Raw genomic sequence first — 15788 nt, 5'->3', positions numbered from 1 at the left:
GATATAAATTAATAAACTCTACCTTTGTTTTTAAAAGGAAAACTACATGTCTGTAAACTGGATGCTCTTTCTGAACTCCTATGAAGCCATCTGTACATATCCTTTATGTAACAAATTCTGAGAACTCAGGATTCATGCAAGATAGTAAACAAAACCTCAAAACTCCATGAGTTAATGACTGTCTTTCCAAGAATTTGGGATTTTTTTTCTTCTAAACTATATAAAAGCTGTATGAAACAGTTTTCACATGGGATTCTCTCCTGAAATAGGCACAGTATTCTTTCTGCATTGCATGTTCCAGATCCTACAGTGCAAGTTCAGCTTTAATCAAACCAGACAGTCCAGAAAAACTTCTATCAAAGTCCCTTTATAATCCATGCAAATGCTTCTATTAGGATTCCCTGCCAGAGCGTGACATTTTGCAGAACTGAAAGGCAACCAGGCAGAGTTTCAATGAGCTGGGATGGTTTAGATGAACAGGAGCATAGGCTGGATGACCCCCAAAGTCCTATTTCCTGTAACTCTGTGAAGGTTGTCTTGAAAGTTGTTCTACCTTCTAAGAGGGCAGCTGCTGCTCTTACAAAAGGCCAGTATGCTCTCCAACAACAAGGAGTTTAAAGGGATGTTATGTTACATTTGTTATGTACAGTGCTGAATTCTGCATATATCAGAGGTCTTCTCTCATAGCCCCTTGCTGGATTGCTCTAAATATGGCAGGAAGTAGTGAGGAAGACCATAATCAGCAGCTGGAGGAGGGTGTGACTCAGCAATACACATAATTTTGGGTAGCCAGAAGGGAACTTGTTCTGTAGCTCTTTTTGTGCTTCCAGATTCCTGCACTGAATGCATATTAATAAATCTTTGCAATTGTAGACGAGTATGCCTAAAGCAGTGTGGATTCCCTTGCTCCAGCCTGTGATTTAACTACGCTGTCATGACTACCTGAGGTATTCAAAGTGAGCACTGCCTCACAAGGCAGGCAGCAGTGCTTAATTACAGCAGCACTGTCCAGGTAAATAAGGCCTTTGGCAGATGAACTTCGGTTGCTTCTGCTGCAGCATTTAAGGCATTACTGCTCTGCCAGACTGCCCTTATGGTCTTCTCCCATAACGGGAATGGAAGAAAAAAAACATAGTCCCATTTCTCTGCTGTTGCTGGGTTTGAGGAGGGTGTCCTGGGTTTAGCAGTAGCAGTCAATTTTTCTCCTTCTTAGTAGCTGGTGCAGTGCTGTGTTTTGACTTTTAGCCTGGGAACAGAGCTGGTAACATTGATGTTTTTCAGTTGTTGCTAAGTAATGTTTGGGAGTCTCATGCTCTGCCAGGAGGAGGGGGGGGTGGGAGGAAGCAAAGACAGGACATCTAACCCAAACTAGCCAAAGAGGTATTCCATACCACAGCATGGCATGCCCAGGGAGGTAACTGGGAGTTCCCCGGAAGAGCTCACTCTCTTCCGGGTAGGGCTTGTTTCGGCAGGTGGTATTGTATTCTCTTCCGTTGTTACTTCTTTTATCATTATTATTATTGGTGGTAGCAGCAGTGATTTGTGTTATACCTTAGTTACTGGACTGTTCTTATGTCAACCTGTGGGAGTTACATTCTTTTGATTCTCCTCCCCAGCTCTCTGGGAGTTGGGGGAGAAAGGGGGGGAGTGAGTGAACGAGCTGTGTGGCTGGGTTTAAACCACGACAGAGGGTTACAAGTGAGTACAATTTCTAGATTGTAGACACAAAAAGCAAAGAAACAAACCTTCTGCTAAGTACAGTAGTGAGGTTTTAGATGGCATTTGATATCAAAACTGGGAGGTGCTGTTGACCCTCTTGAGGGATAAGATGCCTTGCAGAGAGATACAGATCAATTGGAGCACTGGGCAATGATTAATGGGATGATATTTAACAAGTCCAAATGCTGGATTCTGCACCTATATGGACTGGGAGAGGAGTGGCTGTTTATGGCAAGTAAATCATCTGATAGAAAAAGCAGGTCAGTCAAAGGAGAGGCAGGGGCTATTGAGAGAGACAGAGCAGGAGTGGTCAGGAGAAGGATTATCAAGAGAGAAGAAACTCCAGGATAATATCTGTCCACACATATCGCTGCTGAACTGCAGCAGCACACTCCCTTAAGATCTACAATGTAGGAGATGGCCTTCTTGGAAAAATAAATGTAAGGGATAAGCTCTTCTAGGAGAACTAATTCTGATGTCAGACTTTGTTGGTTTTCCTGGTACAAATTTCCTGCTTGTAAAAAGCTTTTTTTATACAACCCTATCAAAGAGTAACAGAAAAACGTGCTCCAGCTTGTCCTTAGATATGCATGGACCTTATACTTGCCATAACTGTCAAAGCAAAAGAAGTAGAGCCAGGCAGAAGGGAACATTTTGACCATAAGTAGAGCCTAGCTAGATCCTTCAATAGATCAAGAACTCTCCAGAATTTCTGGGATATTCTGCTATATACCAAATGTAATAAGCTAGTACGAACTGTGGGTAGCTTTTGTATAGGGACAAGCATCTGTAAGAAAATCTGAACTGCCTGACAATGGCATGCTTTCCTAGGGCGGTATCTGTTAGTGTTTTGAGGTTTCCACTCCAGAAGTAGAAACCAGATGCTGCTTGGGAGTGCCTATTGTCAGGACACAATTTCATGGTTAAGGCAGCATTCTTTACCCTTACCACGAGTTAGGAAGGAGTGAATTATGTGGGGAATGTGGTGGTAGTCTGGTGGTTACATGTTCATATTATTGTGATCTGCTATACATACTGTGAGAAAACTGCACAAAAGAAGTCAGGAAGTGAGCTCATAGACTCTTCTAGCCATATTAATAACTACAAAGGTGGAAGGAAGCCCAGAGACTGTAAAAATACCCTAGACACAAGGGTAACTGGGCTGTCTTTTATTACCTGTTTCCCTATTGACTAAGAAATAGTATTCTTTTGTCTAGTTCAGACTTGTCTTTTATGATAGATGCTTTTAAAAAGTTGGCACAGAGCATGATTAGAGAGAGACAAAACCAATCGGAGGACCATTTTAAAGATGAAACATAACATTCTATATCAGATTAGCCAGGATGTGTGGAGTTAAAGGAAATCCTTTAGTGTCATAAAAGTGCTAACAAAGAGTGTAGTTTATGAAGAATCCCATGGTAGGTTATGTGCTCAAAGTCGGAGTAGGTACATCCTCCTTGAAGGTTGCCCCAAGATGGGAAGGGGGAACAAATTCCCCCTTTTGCTGACTGGAGCACCTAAATACCAGCTAAAAAACCTCCTGGGCTACAGAAGTACAGCCCCACTAGACTCACCTCAATAGCATGCAAGAGGCATGTCCACAGTTTGAAAAGAAAATGGGATTTCAGGGTACAGAAGGAACTCAGAAAAAAGGGAAATGCAATACAGATTTACCTAAGCTAGATCGTGCAAGACTTACTTGATAGAATTTACAATCATAGAATGGTTTGAGTTGGAAGGCAACTTAAAGCTCACGTAGTTCCAACCCCCTGCCATGGGCAGGGACACCTTCCAGTAGACCAGGTTGCTCAAGGCCCTGTCCAGTCTGGCTTTGAACACTCACATGGATGGGGCAGCCACAGCTTCTTTGGACAACCTGTGCTAGTGCCTCATCACCCTCACAGGGAAGAACTTCTTCCTTCTATCTCATCCCCCTGTCACTAACGGCAAGGTGATACCAGCAGCTTCTCCTGGATGGAGAGGATGATTCGAAGGCTAGCCACCACCTCTCAAATCACCTCAGCGCTGGGAGGGGCGAGGCCGCAGCCCGCCAGGGGACTCAACGTCGCTAGGAAGGACCGTCAGACTGGTGACTCTGAGGGTCTCCGGGCAGCTCAGCTCGGGGCGGGAATAAATAACCCCCTGCTCCCTCCTCTGCTTTCCCCCATTTCCACCGGCACAGGCCTGCGATCCCCCCGGGGATGTGGCCAGTGGCGGCGCCAGAGGACCCCGGGCCGCCGGGCACTGCATACCGCGGCTCTACAGGGGGCGCCCGAGCGCTGCACTACCTCGCCCAGACCCCGCGTCTGCGCATAGGAGGCGGGACGGGCGCATGCGCGGTGCGCGGAGGCGGGCGCTGGCGGCGGCTGCCGGTCTCCCTGGTGCTGCCGCCGTCGCGGCCACAGTTCCCGGATGTAGCGGCGGGCGCGCGGGGCTGGCGGGGGTTTGCCTCTGTGGGGTGCGGGCGGGCGCCGCGGGGACGCTGCTGCGGCGCCGGGGATGGGCGCGTAGGTAGGTAGACAGGGAGGAAGGAAGCGAGGAGAAGAGCCGGCCGGAGCCTCCCACCGTCCCGGTCGCTTCCCACGGCCCCTTGGAAGGGCCCCTTTCCCTCCTCCCCCTGCTCACCGTCGCGTCAGGATTGCCTCCCTCCCTGCCGCCCCTCGACCTCCCTCGCCGCACCGGCATTCGCGGCCCGTGCCTGCCCTCGCCGCACCCGAAGCAGCCGTCCCCATCGGGGTCCCCCTCCGCCGCCTGCGGGCTGCGCGCCCACTCCAGCCGCCCCGGGGCCCAGCCCCGTGGGGCGTCGCCGGGATGAGCAGCTCGCGGAACAACCGGGTGATGGTGGAGGGAGTTGGGGCCCGGGTGGTCCGGGGCCCGGACTGGAAGTGGGGGAAGCAGGATGGCGGCGAGGGCCATGTGGGCACCGTTCGCAGCTTCGAGAGCCCCGAGGAGGTGGTCGTGGTGTGGGACAACGGCACCGCCGCCAACTACCGCTGCTCCGGGGCCTACGACCTCCGCATCCTCGACAGCGCGCCCACCGGTGAGCTGCGGCCGGGGCCGGGAAGGGGCGAGCTGTGGTGGGTGTGGTGAGCAGCATCCGAGGGGTGGGTGGCCCCGCTCCTTGCCTTTGTAGGGGTGCGCCTCTCTGGGAGCTATCCTTCTCCGTTCGCATGCCTGCTCGTGGGTGTCTATAGGTGTGGGTGCATGTGTGTATGTATACGCTAACTTTGAATAAAATACATGATGCGTGGCAGTGGGGAAAGGGGAAATTGCCCTCGGTTGTAGCTGGGGAAAGCAAAGCAAAAGTGATCTTCCATAGAGAGCAGGCTGCCTGTATGCTGTGGGGAGTGAAGGGTGGGGACCGAGAGAATCACATCTCAAGGTTTGGTTTTGTTTTTATCCCCCCTCACCCCTTCATGTATCCAAAGTTATATTTCATAACTGTTTTGTAAAATTGTGACAGTCATTCTGAGTCGAGTATAGGGAGGATTGCAGGAAAAGCATGTAACACCTTTTGCTAAAGATTACAGTAAGTGGCAGAAATGCTGTTTTGTCTTGTAATCTGTGTGTTGTCTCTTATCTGTGTTACCAGACCTGCTGTAAAATAGTGAAGGCACTGGGGGAAAGCAAAAATACATTTGTGCATTCTTTTAATTATTTGGCCACTTGATCCTTGCACTTTAAATTCAGTCAGTTTGGACAATGGATTTAGATCTGCACTGACATTATGCGGCAGTGTTAGTGTTGCAGACACTGCAGGGAAATGTTCATTTTAACACCTGTTTTCACAGTGAAAACTCATAAAGAAAATGATGTTGTTCAAGTCTCATTAGAAATACAGTGAGTTGATTTGAGGCCGGGCAAGATTGCCTCAATAATGAAGCGATTGGGCCAATTTATTGGGGTGCATGGATGTCCTGCTTTTGTAGCATATCTTTCATTTAGAATGTGATGGAGAGACCATCTTTGAGCCAGCTAGGTGTAGTGTTATAGAAAGGAAGTGCAAATAATTTTGAAGAGATGGAATCATGGAATTCATTGTAATTCATTATAAACGTATCATTGAGGGCTAAAGCTCAACACATTGCATGGTGAGCCTTTGAGATGGATTTAATTTTTCTGAGTCTGGGTACCTTCCTCTCTCATGGCTTCATGGTTGGGGTGGGTTTTTTTGGTTCTTGTTTTGAAGGGTAGCTACTGTTAAAATGAGCTGAAAATCTTTTTGAAATGGACTTTGGAACAAGTATTGAAGAGTAGTCTTTCAAGTTGTCAGCCCTTGTCTTGCAGATGTTAATGCTTTAAAACTTTACCTGCATTTGATGTCATGAAGAAACCAGTGGGACTGCTTCTGCTTAGAACTGAAGTGTGTGCGTAAGATGTTGAATACGAGCCTTGAATGCTCATTATTCTAGCTGTGCTTGACGTGTTCGCAAACTGACAGTATCCTCTTAACTGCATCTGGAAGCCTAGACTTAATGCTCAGTTTATGGTTTTGGTGGGGTATTGTTTGTTGCTTTTGTTTGTTTCACTGCTTTATTCCTTATAATTTTCAGTTATGTTTATATTTTTATGGTAATTTCTGCTTCAGGTAGTATTATGTATACTGCTGTGGGAAAAACTCATAAACACTGCCTTTTTCAGGCTTTGCAGGATGGTATTTATCCTCCTGAGGTTTTTGACCAGTGCGTGCATCATCCTCATGGAACTGTTGCATGGAGCTACCCAGGGTTGCCCTTTGCTAGACAGAGTTACTTTTGAGGTCATGATTCCCTGGAGACAGGGAGAGAAAGAGAAAAAAAATCTGTAAAGTGGTAGCAGCAAAAGGGCAAAGTTAATGGAATTGGAATTAGGATGCTGTGATTTTGGACTGAAATCCTGGTTTTACTAATGATTCACTTTATAGTCTTGGGCAAAGCACTTTCCTTCTTCAGTTTTCCACCTTTTTGTAGTTGCTTCTTTTTCTCCATGGTAATGACTATCCATTGCTTAGAATAAGGCACTTTTGTCTTTGGGTGATAGTTTGACACTTTCTCTAGGAGCATTTAGAAAACTTTGCAATAAACAATTATGGGAAAAGTGGGATTAGGTGACAGGAATTTCTAATGGAAGTAGATTATTCTGTTGAGCAAAGAAGTATTATAAAATATGGGTTGAGATTTTATTTGATGATACCTCCTATGGTGTTAAATCATGGCATTTATAGTTTAAAATGAAAACTAATTTCTCTGGTTCATACATTTACAGGCACAACATTATTATAACTCTGTAGTAAGAATAAATGTAAAAACACAACAGTAGAAAGCAGAATTAAATTATTTGTTGCTGGGAGTTCTTCTCATTAGGTATTCAAAACCGGACTTGGTTAGAAGTTTTTAAAAAGTGGTGATTGCAGCCAGAGTTGCTGCTTTGATGAGTTCCTGTGCAGCCAGAAATGGCAGTGATGCATCAGGAAGCTGTTGTGTTTCAGAGTAATGTTTGAAGCTTGTTCTAGTAAAAATAAACAACCAACAGAAAACAAATGCAAACCTGAGTTTGACACGTATATGTGCATATATATGTATATGCCTTTCCTTTGATGCCAGAACAATTCTTCCTAGTCCTAATGATGTACTTAATGGTTGTGGGCTATTACCAGCATTGGAAGACTATGTTAACTTTTGTAAAATTAGGATGGTCTTCTTTAAAGTAAAAATTTGTTGGTGATTGTTGGTATCTCTTGTAAGCCATATGGTGTCATCTGGGTAATGAAGGACTTGTGTATGAAGCTTTGTTTTTAGGCAATGTCTACTGAGCTAACTGTGGTAGACAGCCCCTTGGTGATCATATTTATATGGCCAGCATTTTTTAGCAGGACAGAGTGATCTAGAGAGATTAGTAAACCTAGGTTAGGTCCTGTGTAGTGGGCTCCTAAAGGGAATAAGTAGTGGGATGTGATAATTAGCAGTGCAGTGTGGTTGCCCAATTACTTGCCAATAAATCCTGCTCTTTCTGTAAAGTAGCCTTTTGCCAGAATCTAGAGTCTTTGACAGTCTCCTTTTTCTGGTAGTGTTGTGGAAAAGAGACAGAAAGGAGTAGTTTTCTGAGTTGCTGAATAGAAGCTAAAAGTTTATAAACCCAAGCTTTATATTTAGAAGGGAAGGCAGTCTTTTGCCAGAGGAAAATGCCATACAATAGTGTGTTTGCAGAGAGCACTTTGGACTATATTCACCTAATACTCATAATCATTACAGAAACTTGCTGTGTTTATTCTTTTTGTAGAAAGCAAAAGAAGATTTGGTTTCTACAAAGCTTAGGCAAAAATGTAATTGTCATCCATTTCCTCTTTTATATGGTTGGTTCAAAGTAACAATGTTATTTTCCTGCTTAAAATGTTTACCCAATTGTGTTTGAATAGGGGTAGGTGACTGAGGGGCTGGGATCAGGAAATAGAATCTTGACATGGAATTATCCCGCAGCTTGAGTAAGCATCTGAGCAGTATAGAAAGCTGTATATGCTGTATTCTGTTAATATTGTAAATATAGGTGTTCTCTGTTGGAGATAAAGCACAAGCTTTCTGTACTTGTATTAATAGATTTCTGTAACCTGAAGAGTTGCATAAATCACCATGAAGTCCTACATGTCAGAACGTTTTAAAAGGTAGACCACATCAGGTGATCTATCCTACGTATTTTTGTTCTTGCTTTTAGCACATCAAGTGTAATTCAAGGCAAATTGTCTTAGTCATGTTTTTTTTTTTTAGTGGCTATTTCTACATACTTACAGAACCCCTCGTAAGTAAAAGAAGTCCTATAGATTCATGAGTAGTAGTATTGGGAAGCCTGCTTTTTTAATAAACATGTCCTTTGTTCTTCCTGCCCTTCCCCCATGTCTCCTACACAATAATCCTCTCCCTCCTCATGTATCTTGTGATACTCTTTCCACACCGGACACATGCTCTGTCAAGTCTGGCATCTCTTGTATACAATAATTTGTCAGCTGGTTGCTGCCAGGCCGTGTATTTGATAGATAAGTGATGTTTGTGGGGACACTGATTTGAGTTTTTACACAATTTATCAGAATCTGGTTAATCTCTTAAGAATTTTTTTTTATTTCAATTTGCCTGGAGTCTGGCCATAGTGTAAAAATTACATGGAGTGGGAGAATGGGACGAACAAAGCATTGCTGTTGCTCTTTAAATTAGGATGTAAACATACTGATTTTCTAAGTACTTTGTGGCATCCCTTGCCTGATGGCACTATGTCATTATGATATGAAAGGATTTGGGCATATTAGAGTTCTGTTAGAGAATAATGAGTCCATTGGAAACCAGAATTTGTTGGTTCTGAGACATAATTGAAATCACTGTTGACTTCTGCTGTGCTTAACAGTGCGTGATATAGAATCCCCCTTGTACATTTTATTTTACTGTATTGGACAGCTGTATCTTGCCACCCTAGTTAGTACAAAAAATTTTTGTTACAAATTCAAATAGCAATTTGAGCAACACTGCTTTTGTTTCCTACAGCTTTAAGATTGAGCATGACTTTTAAAAACTTGTAGGCAAAGGCTGTAAAATTGACGTATAAATTAGCATTGATGGAAGAATGGTAGGCTAGATAATCTAGGGAAGATTTGAGAATATATGACAAAACTGAAAATAACTGTGGCAGGGAAATAATTGTAGAAAACTGATAGGAAATGCAACTAGTAAAACATTAATGACAAGTAGATATCAGGAATAATGGATTTTATGGTGTATTCAGGTTGGAGGGACATTAGGAAATGACAGCTATTTAAAATTAATTAGGCATGTTTAAAGTATCCTTCTTGTTACCTCTTTTGTGGGTTTTTTTCAGTGCTATATGGAGTGTGACACAAAACCCAGCTCATTTTGTAATAGGCTGCTCACAGGAAATTTTCAAGGCTATATAGAGGTTTAGTTCTTGCATTATCTCATTCTGGAGCTGAAGTGCTCTTCTGATTCACAGCTGGCCAGCTGCAGGGCTGATGTTTGAATTTTGGAGTTTTTGCAACACTTTAGTATATTCCAGTAGTTTAATTAAGTTGGTCTTTCCTAATATAAATTTTGTACAGGTTATGTTTCTCAACCTTTCTTAAACAGCCTTCCTTTTGAAGAATGAAAGTGGTTTGTGACAGATAGACGTTGTATTTTGGTCAGGATTTCAGTTTGTCTTCAGAGCCTACACTTGACCCAGTGTCCTAGTTGTTCCTGTTCAATGTACAGCATGGAGTGGGTTTGGAGCACACAAACTCATTCCCTTTTCTGGTAAATTGAAAGGCACAATCTCGGTGTTACTGAGCATTCAGTACACTGGGCTAGAGCAGAGCTACTCTGAAACATTAGAAATCATGTCTTCTTCTCTCACTAAGAGCATGTAGTGCCAACATCAGGTCCTCAGTACTGAATTTTAGTGAGTAGATGGAGACCATGCTGAGGCAGGTTGTCCCCTTGCAGCCCATGGAGGGCCCCAGTGGAGCAGGTATCCACACTGCAGCCTGTGGGGGGCTGGAGCAGGTGAACATGACCTGAAGGAAGCTTCAGCCCATGGAGTGCCTGTGCTTGGGCAGTGTTTACCTAAAGGATTGTAGCCCATGAAGAGGACTGATGCTGAGGCAAGAAGAAGTGTGAGATGCTATTATGAGCAGACCATAAACTGCCATTTCTCATCCTCACCAAAAGTTCTTCACCAGTAGAGTTGCCAGGCACTGGAACAGGCTGCTCTGGAAAGTAGCGAAGTTATCATCCCTGCAGGTGTTTCAAAGACATGTAGACACGTGGTGCTTAGGGAGAGTGTTTAGAGGTGGGCTTGAAAGTGTCAGGTTAATGATTAGACTCAGTGATCTTAAGGGACTTTTCCAAGCCAAATTATTCTATGATGCTGTCTCCCCTTGGGGAAAAGCAGGGAGGTGGAGGAGTTGGGAATGAAGGAGTGAAGCTGTGTGTGGGAAGAAAGGGGAGTATAGGGAGAAGGTGGTTTAGTTCTTGTCTTTTTCACCTATTTTTTTTTCCTTGTTTTTCTTTAAATTTGCTATAAATTTAATTTCCCCAGCTCAAGTCTGTTTTACTTGTAATGGCAATTGGTAGGTCATCTCACTTCTGTCTTGACCTACAAGCTCTTTCATTTTACTTCCACTCTCCATCCTACTGAAAAATGAAATGGGAGAGTGACTAGGTGAGTGGGTGTCTGGCAGCCAGTCAGACAAAGCCAACCCACTATACTGTGTACCTGAAATACATATTTCAACTTAAAGAAGGTTGAAAGAATTTTTATTTTTTTTTAAACATCTAGTAGTTCGTTTTGTTTGTATTAGGAACATGGGTAAGAATTTAGCTATCACATTTTGTGAGCCAGTAGTAACACCTTGTTTAGCAGATGAAGTTAAAATGCTCTTTTAGTCCGCTCTGACTAGAGGCATATAAATCTACTTCTCCAGTGGCTGAGTATTCTGTAACAGGATTACTTGCCTGCTCATGCCCTGCAATGCTTTGTCATGTTGACAAAGTTGACAACAGTGTTGAGCAGTACCATGAAGAACAAGGTTAGGAAACTGATCCAGATGAATATTTTTCCTTCTGGCTGTTTTCCAGCTGAATATCTTTCTTGATCCAGTTTACATCTCAACTCTGCAAAAACCTTTTGCTGGCATAATGGAAAGAATGGAGCAGCATGGGCAAGTGAGGCATGCACTGAAGTGGGTGTTGCTGCTGGAATCATGTCAGGGAATGGATGAAGAAAAGCTCTATCAGGATGGTGTTTAGAGGTCTGTGAGGTAGAGATGTGACTCTTTCAATCAGAGACTCCAATTTGAGACTTTTTTTAAGTTCCAGACACTGTAGTCAGTGAAATGACTTTCGAGTCAAATATGTTTGTTTTTTCCTTTTTTCCCCCTTGATTTTTCCTAGTGACATTTTTGAGTTTTTCCACAGCAACTTTTGCCTCCCTGAATAGAAACGTTTAGTTTTTATATAAATTTACATAACAAGAAAGATAGCTTTCTCCTTGATATTAACCCTCCATGTTGAGGAGAAGGTCACTGATGGAGTTGTGTGTGGGAGAAGATGTACGGCTGGTTTTCAAGTTCTTGTATTGTAGAAAAATAGCATTTTTAGTTGTTACCAGGCAACAAATACTTTTCAAATGGAGGAGATCAGTTAGAAAGAACAATTACGGTGTAAGAGGTGTGTTGCCTGTCACTTGGAGTCGGCAAATAACAGTATGGCTTATAGGAATTTCAGCACAGACTTTGCGGTTGTGCTATGGATGCCACCTTATTCATGAACTGTGCCAGGACTTACAGTGTCATCTAGTACAGTGTCAGCAGTTTCAGGCTTTTTGTTGCCATTGAAGGCTATATTTGATGCCTTGAAGGGCTGTCAGCTCTCTGCAGTACTATGTGCAGTCTTTGCTCCAAATGTGTTGCTTTTTCCAGCCACACCTAGGTATTTATTTCAGTGCTCATGCATCAGGATTTTTTTTAATCTTGTGGCCAAAAATCTTTCTAAATACATTTATGATCAAGGCTGGAAGAGGGTGTGTAATGAAGCCTTCTTGGTTAGGAGAGATGAGCACAGAGTTATTTTGTTGGCATTCAGAGAGACCTTGACAAGCTGGAGAAATGGGCCAGCAGTAATATCCTGTAATTCAACAGAGGGAAAGACAGAGTCCTGCACAAGTACAGGCTGGGGACAACTGGCTAGAAAGTAGCCTTGCCAGGAAGGACCTGGGGGGGTCCCAATTGACAGCCAAGTAACCATGAGCCAGCAATATGCCCTTGTGGCAATGAAGACCAGTGATATCTTGGGCTGCTTTGGAAGAGTTGACAGTTGGTTGAGGGAAGTGATCCTTTCTTCTATTTAGCACTGGTGAGACTACACCTAGAGTACTGGGTCCAGTTCTGCACATTCCAGTGAGAGAGAGACATGGGCATACTGAGTATGTCAAGTGAAGGGCTGCAGATGTGTTTTAATGGATCTTAAGGCATCTGGTATGAAGAGAGGCTGAAGGATCTGGTGATGTTCAGCCTGGAGAAAAGAAGGCTTGGAGCAGGGGAATCATAAGAGTGCATATGAATACCTGATGGAGGTGGTAAAGAGGACAGAGACAGGCTCTTTTCAGTAGTGTCAGGTGATAGGACAAGAGGCAATAGGTGCAGATAGAAATACATTAACTTCCACTTAAGCTTAATAAGAAGGATTTTTGCTATAGGGATGATTGAACACCGGAACTGTGTTGTGGAATGTGTTCTTGGAGGTGCTCAAAACCTGACTGGTTATGGTCCTGAGCAGCTGACTCTAATTTACCCAGCTCTGAGCAGTGGTGGAGTAGACAATTTCCAGAGGTTACTTCCAACCTCAGCTATCATGTGATTCTGTGAGATGATCGGACAAGAAGGCATTTCCTTCAGTTTTGCCTCTCCAGCTGTTGATTATTCTTCACTGCAGGTGACTCAGCTGTTGGACACAAGTGACTAATAGGTTTATAGTGAATTTAGCAGTCTTTTCCAAAAGCGTCCCTTCTGGAGAGGGCAAAACCTACTCTTTCCTCAGTAATTTCAGTGGGATCTGGGGTTTTTTTGCTTTTTTTTTTTGTTGTAAGGGTAAATGACTAGGAAAAATCTGTGTTATTCCAACCTTCTAGTGCTCATTTTTATCTTGTGCTACAGACTGAATGCCAGTGCTTCTCTCTTCTATTGCTCTTTTTTTTCTTTTTTTTTCCCCAAACAGCAGCAGATTTTGATATTTTATTTTTTAATAAACTTGTGGCTATTCACTATGTTCAGAATGCGTGGTTGGAAACAGCAACTGATCACTTTCACTGCTGTAGCTTGGCAAAGCTGTAGGAGTAAGTATTGAGAACTTTTTTTGTGGAAGACTGGATAGAGCACATGCTGGTGGGTTACATCTGTCTGTGGCACGTTCCTTTCGGAAAAATCAATATATGAAGCAGTATAATTTTCAAAAATGGTAACATTTTCAGGAAGCTAATGGCATCTATCCTGGAGAGCTAATTTTTTTCCTATAGAAAAAAGAATAGAGATAAGCGCTTATCTTTTCCATTATACAAAGTATGTAAGTCAAACCAGTGATTTTCGAACTGCTGCACACAATTAAACACAATGGACTTTGTGGTAAAAGGTGTGTTGACAGTCTTAATCCAGAGTGAAAACTCCAGATCATCTGTGTATTTTGATATATGTGTTTCTGACTCTTTAGCTTGTTGTTAAAGAGTTTCTCATTTTCTTTCTCTGATTTGTATAGATGGAAGAAAACAAACACAGTCTCCTTGGCTTTTGTTGCTGAGAAAAGAGAACATTGCAGGAACAGACTGAACTGGAGATAGGATGTGGAGTTCATTGTCATTTCCCCTCTGTCATGTAGGCTGATGGGGTATTGCTAGCAGCCTTTCTCTATTAACTTTTTAGCATATGATTACAAATTATAAAGGTGCACAAGAGAAATCTTTGTATTGCTATAGCAGAGTTGGTAATCTCTTGTTTTTCTTTTCCTCCCCACAGGTATCAAGCATGATGGGACTATGTGTGATACTTGTCGACAGCAGCCCATCATTGGCATCCGATGGAAATGTGCTGAATGCACAAATTATGATTTGTGTACGGTTTGCTATCACGGGGACAAACATCACTTGAGGCATCGTTTTTACAGAATTACCACACCAGGAAGTGAAAGGTAAAGCGTAATCTTTCCCCCCATTAAATAAAAGAATACTTAATTGTGATTAGTATTAAACTGCAGATTTTGTTACTGAAATATGGTTTAGGTAATATAGTGGCTTGAGGAGTGGATTCTGTTACTGATTCTGCCTCTTTGTGAAGGAGGGTAGCTAGGACAAGTCTTTGTAGCTTGGCAAACACAGACATTTTTGAAAGAATGGAGTAAAGAAAAGATATGATTATTTAGTTTTTTATCTCATTGCAGTCATCCTAGTTCTTGTATTATCACATAGCAGCTTTAAAACAAAGGCAGGCATCTTTACAGGATGTATAATCACAAAACAATTTGTCAATGAATTTCCAAATGTCAAAGTTTAATTAGGCTCAAAAAATGGTATAGACAGATTGAGGGAAAATAACCTGTGGGCTATGAAAAACAGAATGATCTGGAGGCAAAATCTTTGACTTGAATTGCTTAAACTGCGCACTGCAGAAAGCAGAGAAAAGATGGTATGAGATTGTTCTACCCTTGCATAGGTTTTCATGTTCTTTGTTAAGCATCTATGCTTTTCTCCCAGCAAAGAACTGAACAGAATGGTCTTTTAGTTTGTCCTTGCATAGCTGTTCTTGTGTTCTTGGGTTTAAATAACTTGCCTAAATCCATAGCCCTTCTCTATCAAGGTTTATCAACCAATTAAGTGAGAACAGTAATACTTGCCTGTTGCTAAATACTTGGAGAACTGTGATTAAAACATTGTGTAAAGGTATATGCTGTGCTGTCACCTCTGTGGTGACTCTTCAGAAGGTTCTTTCATAAAATTATTGGAAGCTTTTTTATTAGATATGATACTCAGTTAAATGTGGTGTGTGTGTAGGACACCATTTATTTCCTCTTCTTGGAGATGTAAGGTTTTTACAAATATGTTGTAATTCAGTGATGTGCTTTATCAGTGCTTTTTACAGTAAAGGGAAGTGGTTGGAACACACAAACTGTTCTTATATGGTGTTTTGTAGGGACTGTGTTTATTTTCTCAAATGGTTGCATTGAAGTTTAGCTATGGTTCAAATGTGCAGGTCAGTGGCTTTATCAAAAATTAGCTTCTGGGTTTTTTGAGGTTGATGCCAACAGATCTAGGTACCAAATAGATATAATAAGCTTAGAGTCTCAATTATAATGTTTAGTGCAGGATGAGACTTAGAAGTTGGATGCAAGAGTAGAAAGTGCTGGCTTAGCGTAATTAAGTCGTCTGTTATGGTATATAAAGATAGACTGTACACAAGGTATAGAATTGCAGGAAATCTTTTGTGTCTTGTCACTTTCTCCCATGAGCACTGTTTTGCAACTTTTTATCTAGAAGGCAGCTTTGTCTGCCAAGGAACTGTTTCTGTTGGATCA

The 15788-nt window shown here is 42.4% G+C and overlaps 1 protein-coding gene across 1 annotated transcript in view; it reads left to right on the top strand.

The window, feature by feature from the left end:
* Nucleotides 1-4310: 4310 nt before the first annotated feature.
* The window catches only part of MIB1 (MIB E3 ubiquitin protein ligase 1), a 70219-nt gene continuing 58741 nt past the window's right edge, over nucleotides 4311-15788 (top strand). Inside the window, exons 1-2 of the mRNA XM_005153514.4 lie at nucleotides 4311-4759; nucleotides 14237-14408. Coding sequence (XP_005153571.1) covers nucleotides 4531-4759; nucleotides 14237-14408 — 401 coding nt within the window. The 5' untranslated portion in view covers nucleotides 4311-4530. The remainder of the gene's footprint in view (nucleotides 4760-14236; nucleotides 14409-15788) is intronic.

The sequence above is a fragment of the Melopsittacus undulatus genome, chromosome 1, assembly GCF_012275295.1.
Source record: "Melopsittacus undulatus isolate bMelUnd1 chromosome 1, bMelUnd1.mat.Z, whole genome shotgun sequence".
Taxonomy (NCBI): domain Eukaryota; kingdom Metazoa; phylum Chordata; class Aves; order Psittaciformes; family Psittaculidae; genus Melopsittacus; species Melopsittacus undulatus.
This window is presented reverse-complemented; position numbering and strand designations above follow the sequence as displayed.